At 40.3% G+C, this 19669-nt stretch overlaps 3 protein-coding genes across 3 annotated transcripts; 1 reads left to right on the forward strand and 2 right to left on the reverse strand.

Moving 5' to 3' along the window:
- Window positions 1–138: 138 nt before the first annotated feature.
- LOC137948378 (ubiquitin-ribosomal protein eL40 fusion protein) lies at window positions 139–1938 on the reverse strand. The gene is made up of 5 exons (XM_068794462.1): window positions 1754–1938; window positions 1578–1664; window positions 1370–1472; window positions 489–555; window positions 139–377 (listed from the first exon to the last, which is right to left on the reverse strand). Exons 1-5 carry the CDS (start codon window positions 1854–1856, stop codon window positions 351–353), a joined length of 387 nt encoding a protein of 128 aa, XP_068650563.1. The 5' UTR covers window positions 1857–1938; the 3' UTR covers window positions 139–350.
- Window positions 1939–10199: 8261 nt separating this feature from the next.
- Window positions 10200–12227, reverse strand: LOC137948657 (cytochrome P450 78A9-like). Its single transcript, XM_068794771.1, has 2 exons — window positions 11121–12227; window positions 10200–10996 (listed from the first exon to the last, which is right to left on the reverse strand). Exons 1-2 carry the CDS (start codon window positions 12090–12092, stop codon window positions 10328–10330), a joined length of 1641 nt encoding a protein of 546 aa, XP_068650872.1. The 5' UTR covers window positions 12093–12227; the 3' UTR covers window positions 10200–10327.
- A 4512-nt stretch (window positions 12228–16739) lies between these two features.
- Window positions 16740–19539, forward strand: LOC137948029 (large ribosomal subunit protein eL42). Its single transcript, XM_068793936.1, has 5 exons — window positions 16740–16827; window positions 18006–18117; window positions 18213–18280; window positions 18919–18993; window positions 19318–19539. The coding sequence occupies exons 1-5, from the start codon at window positions 16825–16827 to the stop codon at window positions 19375–19377; spliced, it is 318 nt and encodes a 105-aa protein (XP_068650037.1). The 5' UTR covers window positions 16740–16824; the 3' UTR covers window positions 19378–19539.
- Window positions 19540–19669: the final 130 nt, after the last annotated feature.

Genomic DNA, 19669 nt, shown 5'->3' on the forward strand with positions numbered 1-19669 from the left:
ATTTCTGTTTAGCGGCACTTGTGCAGCTCTTACTCGGCTGTTTGATTTCTTAAACATCGCAAGAAATGATTGGAGGTTTGCAGAGGTAAAGACCATCTATTCCTATAACGATCGACCCAGCGAGCTGTGTAAACCACGTTAGGGGGGAAGATGAGATTTCATTAAAGACTTCAAAGCCAGACAAAGTTGTAAGAAATCAAAACTACATTCCATACACCTTCACAGGTTACAAGGAATTGGAAATAGTAAATTAGACATTAATTCTAAATAATCCATGTTCCAAAATGGTCCAAAGTAGGAAAAATGGTATTCAATAACCTACAACTATCGCACCCCAATACACGATTAGTCTACTTGATCTTCTTCTTCGGCCTCAACTGAAGAGCACAGCATTGAAACAAGTATTAGGAGCTCTGAAATGCCTTGGGCTTGCAGAAGCTATTTCAATAGCAATGTAGAAACTTAGTAGAAAGATCAATAAGACTGACCTGGTTGCTGTGTCCACACTTCTTCTTCCTGCAGTTCACAGCACGGGGGTGCAGACGAGCATAACATCTGAAATGTAGAATTATCTCGTAAGTGCTTTGGATGTTGACCATGTTTTAGGATACAAGTCCAAAGAGTGCCAAAAAGAATAATAAATGAAATTAATAACTCATCAAAACTAACTAAATTTTGAAGGTAAAACTAATAACAAGTTTCAAGTGCCTACAAAAGAGAATAAATAACTCGAATGCTTCCCTTGACAACACTAAAGAATCTGAAATCCAATGCAAAATGACATGCATGTCACCCAGGTGACCATACGATCTAACATTAATTCTTCAAATTTCAAAAGCAGTGCCTAGAAGATATGAATCTCAAACAAATAGATGAAATTTTTTGTATGAAAACATCTAAACAATGAAGAAACATGAATAGATTATTGAATCTAATGCCCACATTTGTGGGTCAAAATAAATCATATAAAAGTGTACAGGCACAACACCAGAGCTGAACACAGATGTCAAGAGCTACAAATCCTGGATCAAAAGTAGAATAACCAACTAAGATCCCCAAACATTTAGACCCTTTAGAATGGTAAATCATAGATTGAGAAGAGACGTCTAACATAAAAAATTATGTACAAGTGAGGAACATCATCAACAAAACAATCCAGACAAGCGCAGATAAAGTATGCCGGTAGAACAATCCTACCAAGAAACCGAATAATCTCTATGTCTACCAGACTAGCCACATATAAATGAACAATTTCAGATGTTCAAAAAGAAAACCCCAGAGATACTCCTGCATCCTTTCAACCCTTCTATAAAAGAAAAACTAACAATAACACTAACACTAACACTAACGGAGGATGTCCAGGACTTACTTCCGGCAGATCATCTTATCCTGGTTATACTTCCTGGCTAAAGCCATCAAAGATGGCTCAATAATCCCACCACGAAGCCTGAGAACCAGATGGAGCGTCGACTCTGCATTGAACGAAAACCAAATTCACAAAAATACCCGTCAGAAACTAATTCGTTCAACCTAGGCAAAAATCAAAATAATCACAAAGAAGGCACAAAACCCCTTACCTTTCTGGATGTTGTAGTCGGCAAGGGTACGGCCATCCTCAAGCTGTTTTCCAGCAAAGATCAGGCGCTGCTGATCCGGGGGAATCCCTGAAAGAATGTTTCAACACCATCCTCATACATGCAATAAAATTTCATAGAAAACAAAGAACTAGAAATTCAAAAGAGAGAAACAAAACCTTCTTTGTCTTGAATCTTGGCCTTGACATTGTCGATAGTGTCACTGGATTCGACCTCAAGGGTGATAGTCTTTCCGGTTAGGGTTTTAACGAATATCTGCATTTTCTTTTCAGGTTATCAGCGACCTCTCTCCCTCTCTACCTCTGCCTCGACTCCTTTTTCTCGCGCAGACTTTTATATGAGTGGATGACCCTTCTACGGTTTGAAGCCCTAGGGTTTTTCAGTTTTCCATAGGAAACCAGATCTGGGCCGGATCCTCGTGGTTTATCCACTACTGGGCATTATTTGGGCCTTATTGGGTTAAAAGTGGGTCTTATGCTAGAGTTCACTGGGAGGGCTCCAAATACGACTTGTAAATTCCTACGGAAAGGATAACGTAACGTTCTGGGGGGAGGCCCAAGTCCCAACCTCCGATATTCTTTTAAAAATTTAAATATATTTTTTTATTAATATTAATAAATAAATTTTTAAAATAAAAAATTATTGATCTAGTGTATATGTGTGTGTATTAAATCAGACTAATTTAATTATTAGAACCAATTTTTGTTGTTTTTTATCAATTAATTAGGATCCATGTGGGTCAACTAAATAAGCCCATACACAAATCAAATCCAAATCCAAAGTTGTGAAAATACCTATGGACATGACCAATGATTAAGCCCACAGTAACCCAATTTGATCTAAAGATATAATGAACTGATTCGAGGTCTAAAAATATACAAGGTTATCTAATACAAAAAACCATTTGGTGTAAAACATGTAAAAACGGTTATCTCAATCGTTTGATCATGATCAGACAGTTAAGATAGTCATTTGATAGAACGAATAAGATAGTTGTTGATCATGATGGGATGGCTAAGATAGTCGTTTCGCATCTTTTATACCAAATGGTTTTTTTTATTGGATCATCCCTCTATAAACATATGGCATAAAATGGCATATAAATATAATGAATTAAATTATTAAAAATTGTGCCATTTTCATTCTATTAATAAATGATATACAAATACTGTTGAATTTATGGAAAAGTGAAATACTTCATTGACATCAATAACTTGTTGTAATCAGAGTACAGGAAATTCTATTTATAATAGAGGAAGGTAGTAGAGTCCAATTACAATAAAATTTCATTTGTCCCAATTACACCCAAACTCTAACACTTAAGGTAAGTTCTAACATAATTAGGTAACTCAATATTGATAAAAGACAAATATAACTTAAACTAAAACTCTTCTTGGTCGTGACCCTAAGATAAAGATACTTTTGTGAGTCCTTCTTGATCTTCCAACTGATGTGATAAGGATGTCAACTCTTGGTAATCATTGTGGGTTCTACTTTTTATGGGCTTGGGCCCATCTTGGGGCCTTCCTTGGTCGTTTGGGCTTAATCTTATCTTCCAACACTCTCCCTCAAGTTGGGGTGAGAGAACAACAGGAACTCCCAACTTGCTGCAAATGATGTATAAAATGGCACATCTTCCAACATTCCCCCTTACGTTGTTGCGTCATTTCATGAAGCTCTGTGGCATTATAAGTGAGAGTAAAAATCACTCCTAACTGATAAGTCATTGCTTCATACTCCAGTCTTAATGCTGGATGTAGGGCACACTCCACTGCTATCGGTAGTGTGTCTCTTGGCATTGCTCTGAAGTGTCCACCACCGTATCCCTCCACAAGACAACGACTCTCTAGTGGAAGGAGATATAAAAGCCACAGGACAACGACTCTCTAGGGGGGGGGGGGGGGGGGGGGAATAACATAGATGTAATCATAAGTTCCTCCGTCATGGACTTCCAACCACAAATAATTTTCATCTTTTTTACGAGGATGAAGTTCCTCCATCATGGACTTCCAACCACAAATAATTTTCATCTTTTTTACGGGGATGAAGTTCCTCCGTCGTGGACTCCCAACCAAAAACAATTTTGATCTTTTTACGGGGTAAAATAAATGATGACATGAGGCCACCTCTTATTCAATAATAATGTCCCCAAAGAGACATAATAGCTGCAGCTGAATATAACACGACCATCTTCCAACACATATAACACGAACCAAATAGTAAACTTTGTGAAAGAACCCATGAAATAATCCGATATAAAAATATTTTCTTTGATGCACAAGCTTCATCTTTTATGCTCCCCCTTTCTTTAATGTTTTGGTCACATAAACTTATCCACAACATAAGGAATAAAGTACCTCTTTTTTGTATTTCTTCTACTTCTCCCCTCAAGCTGGGATGTAATCCCAGCTTGAACCAAATATCATAAATGTAGCAATAGGCCCAAATAACAGAGATGCATAAATAAGCCTTCAAACCAGGGAGAAGTGAGATATGTTTCTAATATATCAACTCAAAAAGTGATGCAAAACTATTGACATAAATTCAGATTTTTCAATACAGCAGAATACCATCATGACCTTTGATTCTTCCAATGCGAATATATCTTAAAATATAGATCATATTGACATAAAAAGTTTCCTTCTGAAACTAGACTTAAATGATGACATGAGGCCACCTCTTATTCAATAATAATGTCCCCAAAGAGACATAATAACTGCAACTGAATATAACACGACCATCTTCCAACACATATAACACGAACCAAATAGTAAACTTTGTGAAAGAACCCATGAAATAATGCGATATAAAAATTTCTTCTTTGATGCACAAGCTTCATCTTTTGTGCTCCCCCTTTCTTGAATATTTTGGTCACATAAACTTATCCACAATATAAGGAATAAAATACCTCTTTTTTGTATTTCTTCTACTTCTCCCCTCAAGCTGGGATGTAATGGCAGTGATCCCAGCTTGAACCAAATATCATAGATGTAGCAATAGGCCCAAATAACAGAGATGCATAAATAAGCCCTCAAACTAGGGAGAAGTGAGATATGTTCCTGATATATCAACTCAAAAAGTGACGCAAAACTATTGACATAAATTCAGATTTTATAATACAGCAGAATACCATCATGACCTTTGATTCTTCCAATGCGAATATATCTTAAAATATAGATCATATTGACATAAAAAAATTTCCTTCTGAAACTAGACTTAAATACCTTTCATCCAAGTATAAATTATCTTTATAAAATATAGTTATTAGAAGATAAATAATCTGATAGATTTTGGCCTCTGTCATCTGGCTGAACGAAGCACTGTTTCTCCTTTTTTTCCAGAATGACCATTGATTCTTCAAAGATCAATATTTCCTTATAAAAAGATCAGACAGAGGATTGGTTGAATAGGTAAAAAAATAGATTTACGGATATTTATTTTGATATATAATTCTCCATATAAAGTATCTTTCTTGATAACATAAATACCTCGGAATTTGAAGCTTTTTGTTGCCGCTCGAACCCGTTTTTCAATTTGACCTTTGCTATTTCAAATATCAATTTCTCTTTGTAGATAACTCAGATAAAAAATTGGTTGAATAGGTAAAAGAATAGACTTACAAATCTTTCGTTTGATATATATTTCTTCTCCGCATAAAGTCTTGGTCTTGATAGCAAAAAATACCTCGGAATTGGAAGATTGCTACTGCTGCTCAAACTTTTTTGCAATTTGACCTTCACTCATTCAAATATTGGTATCTCTCTGAAGATAACTCCGATTGGAAAAAATAGGTTTTCTTTGGAAAGTAAACTCAAATAGCTTTCCATCAATATATAATTTGTAATATAATAAACTGCATATAGAGGTAAGAAATGCAAAGAAAACTACGAAACTAGACTTAGGGTTTAGGGTTTAGAGAAAAGGATCACATTACCTCCATGAGTTGACCAAATCAACTCACAGAACCTGTTCTGATACCATGTTGAATATTATGGAAAAGTGAAATACTTCATTGACATCAATAACCTGTTGTAATCAGAGTACATGAACCTCTATTCATAATAGAGGAAGGTAGTAGAATCCAATTACACCGAAATTCTAACACTTAAAGTAAGTCCTAACATAATTAGGTAACTCAATATTGATAAAAGACAAATATAACTTAAACTAAAACTCTTCTTGGTCGTGACCCTAAGTTAAAGATACTTTTGTGAGTCATTATTGATCTTCCAACTGATGTGATAAGAATGTCAGCTCTTGGTAATCATTGTAGGTCCTACTTCTTATGGGCTTGGGCCCATCTTGTGGGTCATCTTATAATAATCTTACATATGTGGGTCTTCCTTGATCGTTTGGGCTGGATCTTATCTTCCTATAAATACTATAATAAGTAAGCTAACATTAGTTCAAAACGTAAAGGACACGAAGGCCTGTAAGCATTTGGACGTGGTGACCTAATTCACAAGAATAGCTTCCTGGAATGGCAATTAGCAGACTTCCCTTTTAGACGAGCTTCCCTGTCTCTCTATTCATCTCAAAACCACGAAAGTGCTCCGAATGAGAACGGCGATGACAATTGAGCTAAGCAGCGAACTCTGGAATGAAACCCCATCCGAGAATTCTTCAGTGTATCTGGAGAAAGAAAACAAAACTAGTTGTTCTCTGCAGCTGGAATGGCGTCTCGTTCCTCTTCTCTCATTAACCCTCATAAACACCATGTCCAGACAACAACTACAGGTCGATAATGTCTTTGATGCCAGAAACCGAGACCGGATGTTGTGGAAAAGAAGAAGATGAAGTAAGATTGATTCGCGTGAAAACGAACAAGTCCTTTCCCACACAATGAAACTAAAAGAAAATGAACTCTCCTGTCCTGTCATGTTTTCTGAGGCTACTAGACATGCGTCCACAAATCTGGGCTGTGTCTACCATTTTTTTTCTTGTTTTTGGAAAGAACGATGTCTTCAACATGTTCCTATAGGAACGATGTCTTCACCCCTGAACGGAAACTCCGCTGCATCCCCATCTGGATCGATGCTGTCTGCCAACATTTGTTTACAGTTAAGCTTTACGTTGTCCAAACCAACCAGTCTCCTCTTTCCTGGGCTACTCATTCTAGAGAAAAAGAACCAGAAAAAAAAGAAAAAAAAAAAAGAGAGCAAATCCACCTAACAGAGATGGAGAGAGTAAACATGGCTGGTTTCGCAGATTTCCCAGCGTTCTCTTTCTATCAGTGTTTTTTTTCAGTCCAATCAACTATGTACGATGTGGGTTTTGATCTTTCAATCGTAACCTTGCATGAAATAAAATAAAGGTGAAATGGGAAGAAATCCCCAAGAGTTGAGGAGATCGGTTGCAGGTGACTCCTCTTAAAGAACAGAACAAATACGAGGGTTAAAACTAAATTAGAGTCCACAGTAAGCAATGACAGTGCCTTCATAACCCCAAAAGAAAACCAAAACAAGTAATGATGTTGGCCATTAAGGAAACTAATCTGGACTGAGATTGGGCTTCCCATCTAGATATCGACATCTACTATTGTTTATTCAAATAAAAAAATAAGCAAAAAAAAACAAATTTTAGGCCCCTAATGGTTTCACCCATAACCCCCAAAGGGGTCAGGTCAGCTCACAAGAGCAACTTACCATTTTTGAGCTCCACAGCTTTAATGTTAAGGGGCAGAAGGCAGTGGCTTTGGTTCACTAGTCACATCTCCCCCAGGGCCCCCCCACTACTCTAGAGTGGAGCAAAAAAGCTACTAATTGTGACCAATGCTCCCCTATTCAATGGATTTGTTCAACGTCTGCATCCTTGAGCACTTCAAGAATTTGATGTCCAAGACTCTTGAGTAGGGTAGTGATAATGTGTCTCACAAACGCTTAATTGTTTGATTAGGGTGTCATTATAAGGATTTGGCACCCATTCATCCCACAAGGCCATAAAAAAAAGAGAGATTTGCCTGCAATTAGGTGAGAATTAGGGGGGAAGAGCAATGTGGATTCGGTATCTAGAATTGCCGGATGAATGGCCTACATTAAAAACCTCGATTAGGACATGTTTTGGTTCATGTACCCACTAAATGTGCTAATGGTCCTGAAAGAGGAAAGAACCAAGACAGATATCTTCCTCCAAATTGAAAAGATTTTGCAACCTTTCACATCTCCATTGTGTGTGACATTATTAAGAAGGAGATGGGCTGACACACCCCTCCCCTTAGCAAACCATACAAGCAAAGTGTCCCTTTTCAATTCTTATTTATGATCCTAGGTTACAAAATGGAATGCATAGACCACTACCCTCCAAGAGACACATGACAAGCCAAATCTTCTTAAATATCCAGCTTCCTCATCCAACTTCAAGTTTGATCTAATCCTCCCTTCTTCTTTTTTTTTTTTTATATCTTGCTCAAGCATATAGTTCCTTTATTTTAAATAGAGGACTTCATTCCATATTTGTGAAAGGAAAAAAAAGGGGGTAGAAAAAGGGTAGTTAGTATTAAATTGTGGAGAGAAAGCAATAAGGGGGGGGAGGGCAAGAGCATGATGACAGACAGGGTCCTGCAACAACCCTCCAAATGAAAGATGAGAGAAAAGGATATGAAATAAACAAGGGGAAAGAGCCTCTAATTAGAGTCACTTTGTCCCTTATCCTAAGATAGCAAATATGTCTAGGCCTTGTTTTCTTATGTTTAGATTTCTCTATAGGTCATGATCCTTGTCTGGGGTGGCATGCTAACCCTCAGGGCTTGTGTGTTGCTTTCATGGATGTCAACTTGGTGGCAAGTCTCTATCTTGTCATCAAGGTAAAATATGTGGATTGTGCTTCTTGCCCTTGTCATTTACCTCGAGGGGTTCCTTTCAAGGGACATCCCCCAAATGTGGTAAGGTGGTTTGTTTTCCCCTATAAGACACATAAGCATGTGTGTGTTTTGGCCTTCTTGTTCTTCTTCATCTTTTCTTCTTTGTCGGTGTCAATCTAAATTTGTTACTAGGATTTTTTTTCTTTGTTTTCCTTCCTCTCCTCTCAAGTCTTCTTAGAAGAAGTTTCAGTTAGCACAAGTTCTCAGGTAAACTCATTTAACTACTAATCTAAAGAAGACTAATCATTCAACTGGGTCAATTGCAGTCAAGTGTGGTAGTTAAAAGCCTCCTAAAGTGACTCTGAGGTGTCTTAGTTGTTAATTCCCCTCGAAAGACCTCTTTTGTTTCTCTCCTACAATCAAATCCTTTCACATTATGCTTATTTTGAAAAATTTCTTGTCTTTTCTTTGTTATTAAATCATTCAATTCTCACAAACCAAATAATTAAACTGAAAGAACAAAGGAGGTCGATGGAGACTGAAAGATGGACCTTATCAGGCAATTCACCCTCCTTTATGATGAAGATAAGAGAGAGAGAGAGAGAGAGCAAGAGAAAGACAAGGATCCTCCCTAGGGTTTCATCCAAGATTGTGTTGATTTGAGACATGATATCAGAATCTTTTGTGTTTTTTGTTACCTAGACTAAAACCCTAGTAAAAAAAAAACGAACTACCCAAGAACATATTTTGAGAACCATTCAAATGATCTTTTGTTACTTAGCCGAACTCTTTGCATTAGTTTCTTTGTATTTAGGCCATCATGCAAATCACTAGAGTTGCAAGGCCAAAGAATAGAAGAATATCCTCAGCTAACAATAGACATTATTGAAGGCACAACATGTGGGATCTTGTCATCTTATTTAATACTAGTGACTAAAGAACATAATCTTTTTTAACTCTATAAAAATTATCGACTAATCAGTTGAATCGTCCATAAGAATATGACTCATTTGAATCATCTTTTTGTTTACATGATTCTTGTTGTATATAAAAATCGTTATAGTTCAATTCAGTCGTTCATATAATGGACATTTATTTTATTATATTTATAATTTAAGTTTACAAAAAGAAAATAAAAATAAAAAATATTTAATAGATATGAGCATGATAAAAATAGAAAGCAATCCGAGTCCCAAGGTCGATTTAACGCATGTCCTTTTTATCCATTAATGTGGGGAGTGGCGTTACGGGGGCCCCCGAGCAACAACAAGAAAAAGCCGTGATGTTCGGGGGCGATCGGGCGTTGGGGGTGTCTCTGCACGTTCAGCGTGAGCAGCCGAACACCCTCATTAGGGTTTGGTAGAACATGCATGTCACACCCTCTCGTATTACATGTGTCATGTCTCCGTATCTTCTCACCATCTGACATGACTTCACAGCCTCCCACTGCCGCACGTACCCTCTGCTCGTGTCTCACTAGACCAATGAACTTGTGGAAAAAGTTAATTTCCTCGGCAGGTTTACATGGTGGACGATGATTAGACCCATCATGACCTTCGTACAGTTGTCCAGGTCCATGGACAAGTACAATGATCGCTAGCCTGATGTGACGCGTACTCTCCATTCTCGGCCCCACCAAGATTACGCCATCTGTACGGATAAGATACGCCAGACATTTTCGTTAATTCCGAACCGCGAACTGGCTAGACATCGAAAGCGCCTTGTCCTTCCCCCCCACAATATTTCCCGGTCCCACCCCACTTAACACGTGCCTCTTGTGGGTCCCCTTTTTTTTGGGTCGAGTAAATTCATTTTTTTTACTAACCGAAATTTTAACTTTTTTACAGATAGTTATAAATTGAAAACGAAAGATGTGACTGACCGACAAACAAACATATTTTCCTTCCAGCTGCCTGCACCCGAAATTTGCATTTTACGATCCGATCCGGAAGGTAAGCCGAGTACTGTTTTTGGTAATTTTGGTCTGTCTGCGCCGGGGGCGCACTTTAACGGTGAGGGCGCTCGACATCTCGCACGACAGCCTTAGTACCTCGCCGAGGCTGACCGGGCTCGCTTCTGATTCCAACCACTCGAACTCGTGAAGGAGACTAGCGACCCAGAACGTGACGGTGGCCAGCCCCAGCGCCTTCCCGGGACAGCTCCTCCGGCCCGAACCGAATGGCGCCAATCGGAGGTCTGATCCCAGAATCGAAAACTCCGCCTCCGCTTTCTTTGCCACGAACCTCTCCGGCTTGAAGCTTTCTGGGTCGGACCACACCTCCGGGTCCCTAGCGATGGCCCACATGTTCACCATCGCGGTCGTCCCCGCCGGTATTTGACGGCCGTCTACGAGCGTGTCAGTGATCGCCAGACGGGCCCACGAGAGGAGGGGGCCGGGTGGATGCAGCCTCAGCACTTCCTTTACCACCGCCTGTAGATACTTCAGAGCTGGGACGTCGGTTTCTGTCACCGCCCGTGATTTTCCGACGATACGGTCCAGTTCCCTGTGGACTGACTCTTGTACGTCCGGGTGGAGCGCCAGCCTCGCTAAAACCCATTCGATCAGGACCGCCACTGTATCGGTTCCTCGAAATATCATTTCCTGTCTCGACATAAGAAAACAAAAAATTAATTGGCAAGACGGTAAAAGGGATGTACGACATTATGATGATTAGGATTATTACTAAATATTGCTTTTAAGGTATTTCAGTCGAGCAAGATCTTACCCAAAGAACGGCGACCATGTCCGAATCCGACAACTTATCGTCTCCCTGTAGCGACAGCAGTACGTCGACGAAGTCCCGGTTTTTTGGTCCGGGTTGTGCTCGGTGCTCCTTGATGATCCGGTGTACGAGCCGGTTCACCTTGGGTACGAGGTTGGAGCAGCGATAGCGAATTCTCTGCGGGTCGAACCCGGTCAAAAAGGGAAGGTGATCGGCCCAGTTGAGTTTCCCCAACAAGTCGTAGCCTTCTTCGACTAGGCCGGCCAGTTCCTGGACTTCTTCGTTGGGTGAACCCAACTCGTATTTCCTTCCGAAAACGGAGCACATCATGTTGTTGAGAGACGCTCGCTTGAGGAATTCGCGAACCCGGATTTCGCCTGGACCGCTGCAGTGAAAGGCGTCCACCATCTGATCGGCGATCTCGAACCGCTGAGGCTCAGCGCTGCTAATCTGCTTGGGGCAGAAGAGGTGGGTGGCGGCGATCCTTCGGAGGGTCCTCCAGTAAACACCGTAAGGAGCAAAGCCGATGGCTCGGTGGAACATCAAACTGTAAGCCGACTCCTTCACCGGCCTGTCCGCAAAGACGGAGTTGTTCAGGATCTCCTTGGCCACGTCCGGGTTGCATGAGACGATTACTCTCGTCCCTCCGAGGCTGAACGCCATAAGACGCTCCCCGCCGCATCTGCGTGCGGCTGCAGATATGCGTTGGTGGGCGAGCCCCATCATGAGTGTCATACTTCCCAAAAGAGGAACTCCCCGGGGGCCTGGCACCGGCTCCGCCATCATCTTCCTGCGGCTCCTTCTCCACCAGTACTTTCCCCAGGCAGGGCCACCTGGGTGAGCCCAGTAGAGAAGAGCGGTGGCCAGCCACGTCAAGAGAAACACTATAACCAGAGCCAAGTAGCTCTGTGGCGTCGAATCGCTGCATTTAGCCCCAAAGGCCAGCAACCACCAGCTGTCGGCGGCGGTTTCCATCGTCAAGTGATATTAGAGCGGAAGGGAGCTCAAGAATTTCAGTTATTTGTCGAGTTGAAGTGGAGAATCAAGCGAGACAGAGAGACGGAGAACGAGAGAGACGGAGAGGGAGAGAGAGAGCGAGAGAGAGAGAGAGAGAGAGAGCGAGAAACAGGCAGAGCTGGCTTTGGGAGTGGATGGAGAAGGGTGGCGCGCGGGTGGCGTTTATATAGGGACTGCCTCGAGTAACCGTTAAAAGACGAAGACTGGGGCGACTAGCTAGTATTTGGTAGGGACCGTATAACGGAAAAGAAAATGAAAATCGCGCCGCCAATAGGTACCGTAACGATTAACCACGTACCAGTGACCGGGCAGATGACACGTGTCCCGAGCTGATTAAATTGTCGTGTCCCCGTTTCGAATCGGAAGAGATTTGCATGGGCATCAACGCAATGCCTCTATGGGCATTGCCCATGTTCGAGCATCCACTACTGGGTACTGGCCGCACTCATGGAACTAGATGTTCATGTCGACTCCCCCCCACGAGGCCCGCGACCGGTCCGGTCCGTTACGTATAGCGAAAAATTACCTCAGTAACCCTGGCAGTTAAAACGGGCTTCAGTATACAGATTACAGTGACAGACCGCGTGGTGTACACGTTAGTTTCACGCGGATGGAGAGGAGAGAACCTTTAATACAAACCGCATACGCGGGGGCCACTTACCACCAACTGCACGACAGCTGGGTCCAATGGACAGATTACACCTGGAAAGCCATAATTACCATTGTCGGCCCACTTAAAGGGAGAGGATCTATTGAAGAAGCGATCCTCGGCAAGTAGTATACTAGTGTCTGCATGAATCAAGTGGATACCGTACACGTGGACGGCTAAACTAGTGGGTCATGCCTCCACCCGCCGGGTCCAGAAAGTGACACGGACCTCCGCTGCTTCGTCCTCTCACTTTCACTGCGACTGTAGAAAAGCTTCTACGGGTTTCAGACTTGGGAGTTGAGAGAGGGGAAGACAAAGAAAAGGTATTTCTTTCTCAGACTCTTTCACTGCACAGTAGAAAAGCTTCTACAAAAAGGCTAGTTTCGTCCTCTGGTAAGTACGACGCCGGTGGCGACTGTCCGTGGTCGTCGTCACTCGTCAATCAGCAGTTGGTATTGGTGAAAAGGGGATTCGAATACTTTCTGCTTGGAACAATCGAATGGGGAAGATAAGAAGACGCCGTGCTTTGGTTGACGGAAATGCCCATCAATTAACCCGAAAACTACGGCACCAAATCTTCCCATATGCAGTCTGCTGCGAAAATTGAATCCTGAAAAGCAAAATCATATCTGGAATCCGAAACCACCATAGGATTAATACTAATATTTTTTTCTATAATTTAACGGGAAGCAAATGAAGAGCAACTACTTCGAAAGCAAAGTTCCCTGGGTAGGAAGAAGACTGCTTTGGACTGCTTTTCAAATGACTTTCTTCTCCACCTGTGAACTTGACAAGAAAGTTCTGAGGATATGCGCAGATATTATATTGCTTACTTTAGTGTTTTCTGTGAGGGATTGTATCTAAGAACCCATAGCGACATCTTTGAAGATGCCTTTTGGTGCTGACCTTTAATGGATCCCTGGTGGGTTCACACGTGGGGCTGCTTTGGCTTTGGGGATCAAAGCATAAAGGAATGTATCAAGAAGATCGGTTGTTGAAAATCTTCTTGCCCGAGTATGTCCAGGAAGTCTCTGAACTGAATTATTGTCGATTTTTGGATTTCGAACGTTTCCCTCTTTCTGAAAAACTGATTGACTATCTAAAAGAGCCCAAATAGCTTCAGTTCAACCTGTGAGCATGTAAACCTGTCGAGTGCTTTATTAAACGAAACAATAAAGAAATAGAGAAACAGGGGAGCGACCTGGTGCGGGTGACTCTCGTCAATGATTTGCAGCATAGAAAATGATTTTTGACGAAGATGGACAGTCCAACGAATTGGGTCAAGCACTGAACAAGTTTTTAGTGGATAAACAAACAATTGAACACCCATTTGGCATTAAATTTGTTCGAGTTAAGGATCGTTTGATTTCATCGAAGTGTCCAAGTGAAGCAAGGGAGAGAACTTGCAGTAGAATTTCTGGGAATGCAACATGCAAACAAGATATCTTCTCGGGTCTTAAAGGTTGACGACTTTTGAACGAGAATCTTTGAACGATCCACACGAGAGAATTTCTTTTGCTGCTTTGAATCCGTGCTCCTTGAGGAGCTTACTCCCACCTGCAAGTTGCGACGACGAATCGACAGGAAAGAGTGAGAGAGAGAGAGGATCGCTTCCAGACAATATGCGTCATCCACAATGGTGGGACTTCCGTGGATTTTGTAGAGTGGATTACAGTGCCTCTGTTTATTGCATTAAACAAATGAGAGATGTGAATCTATACCTTAAAAAAAGCTCTTATCTTTCTGCCTCAACTTTGGAAAATTCTTCGGCATTATGGGACCAAATTAATGAAGGAAAAGGAAACCCAACATGGTGCTCATATATCCCTGACCAAAGATTGATGCGCAACATGTATTAGATTAACCTGATGCAACTCTCTTTATCAACCCAAATATCAGATCCCTCTGTTCTTCACCTACTGCTTTTTCATCGTCCTTTTTCTTTCTAGTTTAAGACCAATTTGGATTAGTTTTCTTCCACGTAAGGTGGGGGCAAGGGAGAGCTGTTGCAAATCCTTTCTACCCTTTTCGTGCCTGCTCAACTGCAGCCACTGCTTGCTCCTACAAGTGAGTCAACTCTCTCAGCTGTTCTTCTTCTTCCAGTTTTCTCCTACTGTAAGAGTTCTTCTTTCCATCAGTTTTGCATCTTCTAGCCAATCAATCACCTCTGCAGGTACAGGAACCAGGTTAAGATCGAGAAACCAGAATGAGGCTTAAAATATTTTGCTGCAAAACACCGCACCAAGACCCATGTTTTAAAAATAAGCTAGTGGTACACCCTCTTGTTTCTGTTTGGCAAACACTATCAGATGGTTCCCTACTTTTTCTAATCAATTAAATTCCTTTGGGGTTCTTCCATTGTTTCAGAGGTCCATTCCTTTTCGCTGGCAACCTGATAAACTAGCTTTCCCTCTTCTTTCTAACATGTGGCCCAATCCTGAAGTTGCTATTAGTGCTTTGTTTGTTTTAGCAGTAAACTTACAGGTGTTTTCTCACTGATAATTAATTCACAAGAATGATTATCAGTTCCTTGATCATATAATCAGGCAAGAGTCATAGGAAGCATCCATCAAATTTTTCTAAAATCCGGCATTAGTTCTCATTGCACAGTGACATTGACGACATAACCCGTGTTCTTGACTGGGTTTGTCGATAATATAAGCCTTAATCAACTGCTTGTACCCGGTTATTTTATTCCTAATCCCTTACTCAATTAGGCATGGCTGTTCATTGTGCTCCATTGACTGATGTGGGAGAGGAGTATGTGCTTGGTGTTTTCACTCTCAGACACTCTAGAGGTTCTTCTCTTGAATGAGAAGTCAATGCAAGGAAAGCAGCCCTTGTCTCTCACCAGACTCCACCGTTTGTTTCCAAAAGGAATTAACTAATGAGGTAAGTAATGTTGCTGACTTAGCTTGATTAAAGAACTGCTCCTAAACCATATTCAGTGGATGAGTTTAAGCAAAGCTGATATGATTATGTAAACCATTTTGGAGCTGTTTAGTGCAAATTAGGATTGGGACCGCCGCTGTCAGTTTTCATTTGGGATTGGTCCCTTCAGCACTGAACACTGTATTTTGTCTCTGAGCAGATTGATTAGGTCAGGCATACGAAGCTGAGACGTGACTCTAGGAAAGAGATGACTCAACTCATGAAAAGCAAAGAGGAAGAAACGCCCTTCTTCACCACTAATTAACATTAATGAAGCCCCACAAGGAGATGCTCCTTGTGAAATCTAATCGTGGAGTTGCTTTTAATATAAAGCATAATTGTTCTTGGAAGATTCCTGGATGCCCATCTCATTCGTTTGGTCCACCCGTGGAGGCCTTGTAGCTTTAAACATATTCTCCAACTTGTTATTACTAAAATACAGGGAAAATGGTGAAAACTGAGGGAAGGAGAGAGAGAATGAAACATTCCCCTTGTTTAGATGGTTGCCTTCACAATTCCTCTGGTTGGAAATCTGTCACTGTTGTGATCGTTTTCATGGCTGTCTTTCTTTTTGTTCTGGTCTGAGAGAAACAGCCCGTGGGAATCTATCAACTGATTTAAGAAGAAACTGGATAAGATGTTTAAACTTTATTTGGAGCACAGAAAGTCGAGAGAAAAGAAAAAAAAGAGATTTTTTTTTCTTTTTTGGATGCCCATAGAAAACGAGAGAGAAATATAGTTTCTCTGGTTTAGATACAAGTAAAAAAAATGAAAAAGAAAAAAAATAGTAATATTTTGATTTTTTTGTAATTAAAATTTTCTCTCGAGTTTCCGTTTCTTTTTTTTTCTCCCCTAATTTCATCACGTATTGGGCCAATGGACTTAACAATCCCACTGATGAGCCCAATTTTTTGGGCCACTCTCGTTTCGTCGGGCCCAATATAAGCCCTATCCATTTTTAGTAGCCCATCGTCTTCGGAGTCTTTGGTCTTTATCTTCGCCAGGAACTTATATAAGTGGTGAGTTGTACAGTACAAACCCTAAACCCCCCTGTGCAGCCGTTTTGTTAATCTCGCAGCGGGAATCGGCTTCCGAACAAGAGACGCAAAAATGGTACCCTTCCTGCCCTTGTGACGACGATAACTTTCATCTGATAAATTTTATACGCATTTTTTTCTTTGCTGTTCACTGAACGGCAGCTGATCTTGTTTTCGATGTCTTTGGCTGGATTTCCTCATCGATTTAAGTTATTGATGTGTACGAACTACTCTGGACATAGGTTCCATTCGCTAAAACGACAACACAAGTTGTTATCATTGTTAGCGCTGTTGTCATTGTTATTGTTATCGTTAACTGTTATTACTGTGATTTTTGGTTAATGTTATTCCGAATCATGTGCTTTGAATTTGGATTTTAAGTGTATAGAAATATGACCGAGGCTTTAGTACAGTAGCTAACTGGATGTTTACAATTATGCGGTGTTATCAAAGAGATCTGGATTGTGACAAATGTTTGCATTAATATGGCACTTCGATCATCTGAAGAATGATACTTAAGAGCCTTAATAAAGCAATTCGAATGAGGTGAGAGTTAAATTGTGCCCCTTATTTCAGTGGAACTCCGAGCTGTGTGAGATATTTATAATGCTACTTTTCATAATATATTTCATGGAAGGGTGTATTCGGTGGCTTATAAGTGAACAGCATTGTTCCTTAACTGTAGCTAATGAAACACTTGGATCTGTTGAGTAGCTGAATCAGAAGATGATCTGTGGGTGCATTTATGTTACTTTTGCACTGGTTTTGTTGCAAGCCTTTTTGGTCAAATCATTAACTCTAATGACTTTTAGAGTAAAGTAGCAACAAGAGGCTTTAGTTGTAATTCCAGTGATGTTTCATTACGGTTCTCATAGTAGTCACGGAAGTGCATTTTTCAACTTTTTGTTGAAATGATTTTCCAACCTTGAATGAAATGCGTAAAAAGATTGTAAATTTGCTCCACCTCTCCTTAATAGTGGTTATAATATTTGTGGTGATGTTTTATATTTTAAAGTCACTTCTCAACTTGTTGAGAAAATTTCCCAACCTTGAATGAAATGTGTAAACAGTTTGTATATTTGGTTCTCCTCTTCTCTCTCTCTCTCTCTCTGCTCCACCCCCGTTGTTTTTTTAAATCACTTGTTTGCATTTTACTTCATCTTATCAATAACATAGGTCTTTGGTTGGTTTTCCTCAATTACTTGATATTGCATCTTTTCTTATCATATAAATGAATTTTCTAATTCTTGTCAGGTGAATGTGCCAAAAACAAAGAAAACATATTGCAAGAACAAGGAGTGCAAGAAACACACCTTGCACAAGGTTACTCAATACAAGAAAGGAAAGGATAGTCTTGCTGTACAAGGTGAGTTTATGATTTCACTCTTGCATGCGTCTTGTTTACTCAAGTTTTACCTTTTGAAATGTTGTAATTAATAATGTTATTATGTCTATATTCAGGAAAGAGACGATATGACCGCAAGCAATCAGGTTATGGAGGTCAAACAAAGCCTGTTTTCCACAAAAAGGCAAGTTCATGTGTTTGAGGTGTTTTCTAGTCCAGCTATATAACTGATAACATGTACCCATATTAAATCAAGAAAGCCATAGTTTTCCTACTTTCAAGAGCATTCAAGTATAAAGGTGTTTTTATGGGAAGTCTAATGTGCTATTGTCTGGAAGAATAGAAGGTTGAGAGGCTAGTGTTATTAGAGAGGCAATGGATAAAGGAGTATTAAATCTATTCGCAACCCACTGTGGAACCATTAACATTTGACCCTATTTTGTGAACATATAAATGGTGTTGATCATACGGATTATAGGTATTATTTTCGTCCACATGCGAAAGCAGTGTTTCTTGTTATGTGTGGTTAAGCATTGCATTATTGAGCAACAGTGACTGGTGGTCATATTCAAAGCTGACTGTGGGCAAATTGCTTTAGTATTTTGAAAATCTATATTTTCATTTTAATAGACCTTTTTCTAGAAAAACACATTTCTTGTAAACCTCAAGAAAAGCATATAACTTTTCAAAAAAATGTTCTAAGAAACAATATGATGGGTATACCAACAGTTACTTGCTTCTCGCCCTCTCTGTTCAGAGACTTAGCTGTTAACAAAACTGAAGTTTGTTGAAAGATATTATTTGTTATTTTTATTCTTACAGGCTAAGACTACCAAGAAGATTGTGCTGAGGCTACAGTGTCAGAGCTGCAAACACGTCTCCCAGCATCCCATTAAGGTGATGATGTACTCTTTCTCGTAGATAGGGCTTCCTAGTTAGTGCTCTGTAATTATTGTGTTTGCATCAGCTAGCTCCTGGCGTGGGCCTTAAGTGAAGGGCTACGGATTATTTGTTGCCAGTATCATGTCCTTGGTTTTGCATGAACATTTCTTGGTGCTAGGTATAAAAATTTCCAGAAGTTGTTTCCAGTGGCTTTTGCTTATCCCTTGTTTTAGTGTGTTAATTTAGAATAATTCCATCTGATGTCTTTATAGTTAAATGTGTGATTACACTGCATAAATTTTATATCTGAAAATTAATTCTGGAAGCTTTGTCTTGCAGAGATGCAAACATTTTGAAATCGGAGGAGACAAGAAGGGCAAGGGTACTTCTCTTTTCTAGACAGCAAGTGTTGGAGTGCAGTTGTTTCTATATGTTTTTTCTAGGGAAAATATTTCAAACTTGCTACGAGTTCAGTTCCTTATTTTGTTCATCAGGGAACTCGTTCCGATTGATTTTGGTTTTTTGAGTACATTAATAAAGAGTGAAAATGGCTTTGGGGCACTTGAGTAGGTAGATTCAGGCAGGCTTGTTAGGGCTCAACATGTACCAAAAGCCATTAAGTGGAGAAAATGATTCTGCAAGGAGCCTGTCGTTGATCGTCTATCAGAGATTGCTGGGAGAAAGGCAGTGA

The sequence above is a fragment of the Aristolochia californica genome, unplaced genomic scaffold (assembly GCF_029961685.1).
Source record: "Aristolochia californica isolate CCGP_79_NKW_82.1479 unplaced genomic scaffold, dmAriCali1.0.hap1 SCAF_13, whole genome shotgun sequence".
In the NCBI taxonomy this organism is placed as follows: Eukaryota; Viridiplantae; Streptophyta; class Magnoliopsida; order Piperales; family Aristolochiaceae; genus Aristolochia; species Aristolochia californica.